This window comes from Aythya fuligula, chromosome 7 (genome assembly GCF_009819795.1).
Source record: "Aythya fuligula isolate bAytFul2 chromosome 7, bAytFul2.pri, whole genome shotgun sequence".
Lineage (NCBI taxonomy): Eukaryota > Metazoa > Chordata > Aves > Anseriformes > Anatidae > Aythya > Aythya fuligula.
The window spans coordinates 25,117,969-25,123,968 of record NC_045565.1 but is presented as its reverse complement, the minus strand read 5'-3'; the positions used below and the strand labels follow the sequence as shown (position 1 = coordinate 25,123,968).

General features: G+C 50.1%; 1 protein-coding gene across 3 annotated transcripts in view; it reads left to right on the top strand.

The window, feature by feature from the left end:
* The first annotated feature begins 1,986 nt into the window (after positions 1-1,986).
* SH3PXD2A (SH3 and PX domains 2A) overlaps positions 1,987-6,000 on the top strand; it is a 219,290-nt gene continuing 215,276 nt past the window's right edge. For all 3 annotated transcript variants that reach the window (XM_032190925.1, XM_032190926.1, XM_032190924.1), the window contains exon 1: positions 1,987-2,093. In XM_032190925.1, coding sequence (XP_032046816.1) covers positions 2,022-2,093 — 72 coding nt within the window. In that variant the 5' untranslated portion in view covers positions 1,987-2,021. The remainder of the gene's footprint in view (positions 2,094-6,000) is intronic.

Genomic DNA, 6,000 nt, shown 5'->3' with positions numbered 1-6,000 from the left:
TAGGGGAGTACAAACCCCAAAGCATCATTAAGGTATCCCTGAAAATAGCAGCTCCTTCTTTGCAAGAACAGATGAGAATACCCATAAGAATGTCAGGAAGGATGGGGCAAAGTGTTTGGAGAATGATGTATTTTTTTCTTTTTCCCTTGCAATGAAATGTTTTGAAAGCTGATTTTAAACAAACCCTGAGTGTTTTTAATGATGGGGGGAACCTTTATTCTTTTTTTTTTTTGGATAGGATAATAGGAGAAGGGAATGAAATGTGTAATGTATATTGATAATGGCTCACAGGAAAGAGGCATCTGAGACACAGAAGACTTATCATGCTGGGCATATTTTTATCAATGGGTTATTTGAACATTTACATTGTTGGGGAAGAATTTTCTTTGTTTGCTCTGCACACCAGGGACTTCTTGGCCAGTCTAAACAGTGCAGGTTTCTAATGTAAATAATTGCTATACTGCCTTGTGTCATGCATGAGGGTTAGAGGTGGGATGTCCCTCAAAGAGGAGAGAAAGGAGTGCACTGGAAGAAAAAAGTGACAGTAGAGGTGAATACTTCTCCTCTCCTATCCCAACACCAAGAGTTGGTCTAGCATGTGCTCCATGCCTCAAATGGTGCATCAGAAATTTATCTTGTTCTATCAGCTCGCTAGTTTTGGTGGACTGGGTGTAGTAGCTGAGGAGGGAGGAGGAGGCTGGGTCCAAACATCTTCCTCTCTGCAGGCTGGAAGGAAGGCATTACGCAGCATGTAGCTGCATGATGGTGGCATTGCTCACGTTTTTCCTTGCTTTTTTAACCTGCTTGTAGAAACCAGCTATGGACTTCCTCACTTTGAAACATCAGCCTTCAGGCTTAGGTAGCTGCAACTTTGTGATTCCAGAGCGTATCTTATGATCGTTCCTGAAGGGCTAATAATTCAGTACAAAAGTTGTGATTCAGGAAATGCGCTTGTAGAGCATATAGTGAAATCCCACTGAGACTGACCGTTCTGTCACTGTAAATAGGGGACTTTGTTTTGCCAAGAGCTGGGACCTTTCCACACTCCCAGACTTGCAGGTCTGCAGCTGTCAGCAGCGCTTAGGGAGCTTACTGGAAAATCTGTTCAGGCTGCGACTGGAGACACTACAGTCAGTGGAGGAAATAGAGATCTTAGTGACTTCAGTTCGTTTGGTGAATGGCTAATGAAATTCATAAAGCGAGCTGCTGGCTGGGAGATCACATGAAAGTTCCCTTTACTGAGGTAACTGCCTCCAGAATAATCATATGCAAAGTAATGACATGTTACTAAGTAAGGACACCGTGAAATTTCTAGGGCGAGCTCTTCTTGAAGTATGACCAGGGGAGGGTGAGGGTTGTTTCAGTATCTATGTATACACAAAGAGATGAAATAGGGTTATTACTCTAGAAAGCCTCTGTGCAACCTCCCTCCGCCTTTCATCACGGAGTAGGGGGCCAGGACATCGCCAACCTCCCTCAGCGGCCATAAACCCTAAGCCGTGTGGGCTGAGGGCTGGGCTCAGCCCCTCGTGTTTCTGGCGTGACCTTGGCCATATTTTGGACACTTTTAACAACGACGGAGTGCCTTGAGGGGCCGGGCTGAGGCAGCGGGGCTGGGGAGAGACGTGTGAGGGGCCGTGTGAGGAGACCCCCGGCGGCAGGCAGCGGGCGGCCGCCATCTCAGGGCAGGCCGCGCCCCCCGCTCCCCACCGCCCCCAGCCCCGGGGCGCGGCGGCTCCCGCTCCCCTCAGGCCCCGGCCCGCCGGGGGCCGCCCTGAGGCGGGGACGGCGGCCGAGCCCTGCCCCTGCCGGGACGGAGGGGAGAGAAGGGGAAAGGAGGGGAGAGGAGAGAGGAGAGAAGGAGCCGCCACGGTGCGGGGCGGAGCCGGGAGCGGGGCATCCTCCTCCTCCTCCTCCTCCTCCTCCTTCTCCCTCCTGCCCGCCCTGCCGGCCGGCATCGCGGCGGCCGGAGGGTGCAGGGAGCCGGCGGGAGCCCCGGCGGGCCCGGGAGGAGCGGCGCGATGCTGTCCTACAGCGTGCTGGACGCCAACGTGGTGGATGTGGAGAAGCGGAGGAACCCCTCGAAGCACTACGTGAGTGGCACCCCCCTCTAGGGACACCGAGCCGGGGGTGCTGGAGGAGGCTTTGCGCCTTTTCGCCCAGAAAGTTACAGCGAGACCTTCATTTTTTGGGGGTGGAGGGGGTTTGGGTGGTTATCGAGGCTCCTCGGCGTGTGGGTTCGCTCGTATCTGCTGTTTGCCTTCCTCCTTTCGCACCTTGCCGCTGGCAGAGTGGCATCAGGCGAGGTTTAACAACCTCCCGGACGCTTTGCCTGCAGGAGTTCTCGGTGGAGCAGCTTCTCCCCATCCACACTGTAAGAAAAGAGATGTTTCTTTCGTTTCCTGGCTCCGTTTCTGGGTTTTAGTTACACACAGTCCTTTATTTCTCTTCTCAAAACACGACCTGTGTTTAGACGCGCAGGTTAGGTTTTGTGTATCCTGAAGGTAAATCGCCCAGCTGCGGTAAGCAAAAGCCCAAGGGGTGCTGCAGCTGGTGCAAAGCCCCTCTCGGTGCTCTGTTTGTCCTGGCACTGCACGTCTGCCAGGCTTCTTTGGAGCTGGTCGGTGTTTGACTGGGTTACCTGAAAGGTAAGAGCAAAGATTGGACGCGAAGCTTTGTATTAGCGTTTGATATCACTCAGCTTTCTCCTCTGAGGCATCAACCGTAACCCAGCTCAAGGCTAGAGGGCACTCTGTTGCTGAGAGATGTTGATCTGTGGATGTGAAGCTGAAGCTCTGATCCGCTGTGCGATCAAACGTCTGGTGCCCGATTCATTGGGGTGGGAGCTCCAGGTCTCGCCCGTTGCCAGCTGGACCTGGGCGGTCAGGCGTTATTCATTCCCCGCTTCCTGGCGGGAGAGGCTGCTGCTGCTCTTGGAAATTGTCACGGAGTTGTGGCTGACACCGCTGCAGGCTGTTATCTCACCTGAAAGGTGGCTGCGATTTGGCAGCAGAGGCTCTGGAGCCTCTGTGGAGAAGTCAGTCTGCCAAGCAGCGAGTTATGCAAAGGACCCGGGAGCAATAGCTTCCTGATCAGGAGAAACTGAAGTTAATTTCTTATTTGTTGGAAAATAAACAGAGAGCTGGTATTTAAATCCTGTATTGTGAGGCGTGAAACAAAGTATTTCCCTTGTTCTCCTGCAGAAATGCTTCTGTTTCCTTGATGATTGTTGTTACTGGGTCTTACCAACAGTAACCCGAACTGCTACCAGCAGCTTTCCACAAGACTTCTAGTGGGAAACCTATTTCTCCCCCTTCACCCCGTTCTCCATACACTGTTTCTAATATTGCCTTCTGCACAACAGTTCCATATCCTTGTGCGTCCAGTTCTTGGCCAAAAAAATTGCAAATTAAATGGTTTGTTGTGTGAATAGTGTTGTGTCTGCCTTTCGTCCAACTGACTGATGCTGGCTGAGCAGTGTTCAGCACAATGGATTTTGGTTCACAAACAAGCATTGGCATAATTCAATTAAAAATGATCCATGTCCTTGTGAATCTTTTTCTTTTAGATGAGTGAATTAACCCGTAGGTCCAGAAGTCTTGGCTGCTTCTTTGTTTCCTAGATTACAGTTTGCTGCAGATGTGTGTGCTGCAACCTTTCATCTGGCTCTGGCTGAATAATTCACTCAGGGTGAACCAACGCTGTCAAAGAATTTAACTCCCTGGATCTGATCCACTGGCTGCTAGTTTCTGCGCTCTTTTACACCATGATGCAACTATTTTCTTTCATGATAAGCGTAAAGGTGGCTTGGGATTTAGTTCCTTCCATTGCCTGTGTATACTTGGGTCAGTGCGAAGCTTGGTGTGCTCTGCCCTATGTTGGCTCTGTAATACCTTACAGCCCTTAAGGCCACACAGCACATCGTGGCATCAGATTAATGATGTATTTCTCCAGAGGATGGTGATGTGGGTATTTGAGGCAGTTTCACCTGAGCCCCTTTCCTTTTTAACTGCGATGTTTCAGGGCCGTGACGGAGCCTGGAGAGCTGAAGGCAGATCTTAGGCAGTGTAGGCACGTGGAGAGGGCTGAATGTGAGTAGCACGTAATCCCCTGCGCCGCTTGGCCTAGATGCCAAGGATCGTTCCCTGGAGCAGATGTCTTTGATGATACTGGCATAGCTTTTGTGGCCTTGACTCGAGAAAGTATAAAGCAAGAAGGTGGCTTTGCATATCATCTGCTGTGAGCCCTGTGCGTGAAACTTCTGAAGAGATTAATACCTCGCTGGAAGAGCTGTAGGGCTCTGTGTATGGGAAGAGATGAAAATCTCTAGATCCAGTGCTATCTGATAGGAACCCAGACAGCTGTCCTCCCTGTGGGATCACTGCTAGGGAAGGGGTCTGCAGTGTCTCCCTCTGCATCCCGCTTGGCTTGCCTGGACAGCAGCATGTGGAAGGATAAGGAGGAGGCTGCATTCATAGCCACATGCCTCTTGTGTGGTGTATCGCTAACACAAGCTACTCCTGTTCCTGCAGCTTCTGATTTTCTGCATTTATTTCCTATTCTTTCTCCATGCAGGTAGTCTTTTTAAAATTAATTTGTACTTGATGATACTGTGAAAATGCTAAATCTCCTTGCTTTCTCCTTTTTTTTCTAAAAAACAAGAACAATGTCAGGAAGGTCAAGTCTGGGTTTGATGGAAAGACCCCTGGCACAGCAGGGTCGTGCATTGGCTGAGCAATGCTGTGATGAAGCTGGGTGAATTAGGATGTTTCTTTTAATGGTTGATGGTGTCAGTTAATCATTCTGAAGCAAAAAAAAAAAAAGCTGGTAACAAAATCCAAATCCCTTTTCTACCCTCTGCTAAGCTTTAAAAGATCCCAAAGTGTCTCAGTTGTGTGGAAATTTGGTCTGCTTTGGGATTGCTTCTCTTATTTTTAACCTGAAATTGTGATTGTCTGAAGTAACAACCCCAAACCAGAAACGGTTTCTCTATTTAAAAAGACCCACTGTTGATGTTTGCCTCCCTTAATTCTTCGTAGAGGGGCTTAAAGAAGCCAGGCTCCCCTCCCCTCTCTGCTTCCAGGTTATCTCCAGACAGAAAGCTCAGTTACCGCCTGCCTGCCTGCCTGCGGAGCCCTGCAGGGTGCCTCTGCCTACCAGATGTGCTTGATCCTGCACTCAGGAAGGTGAGGAGGGGTTAGCACCTTCACCTGTTCGCAGCTTCACGGCAAGCTGGCTAATGGCAAACATTCATTAGAAGCCAAATTACCAGGCTCCTCCCCAGCCCTTCCTGACCACTTGCTTTTCCACAAAGGGCTGATTAGCGATGTGCCTTATCTCAGCAGACATTTATATGCCTGAGGTCATTTCTGAGGTCTCTAAGTGTGCCTGTGTTATTCCGAGGGCAGGGATGTGCACATCAGCACAGATTTCCTCTTCCAGCACCGCTCTGCTCCTCTTGTAGTGGGGCTTTGTGTGGTTTGCAGCTTTGTTCAGCACAGAGGGAAGATGAAACGCTCTTGCTTTAGAATTGGCTTCTCCGTCTCTTTCCAGTCAAAAGAGCGAGGTGCACTGCTGATTTTAGTCATAAGATGCCTGCGTACTGCCCCAGCTCTGCTGCACGGTAATAATTTCATAACAGCACCTCTGACTGGCTTGTGATGGGCTCTCATGGGAGCCCCTCTGCTGCATGGGTGCAGTCATGGGTTTAGTGGCAAGGGTGTTTGATCCTGTGCTGGTTTTTCACATCACCGTGGGAGGAGGAGTTGGATTTTCCCCTGCTGGGGTCATCCAGTGCAGCCCTGATGCTTGTGCTGGGAGTGTCAGTGGCTCAGGGGAAGAAGAACTCAGCCTGGATTATTTTTTATTTATTTTTTTTGACTCTTAGTTAGCAGAGTTAGAGATCGTGAGCCACAGTGAGCTGGCCATGAGGATATGATGGGCCTGGAGCTCACACAGCTGGTGGCCTGCAGGTGGATGCTGTGAGGGACTTGATGTGAA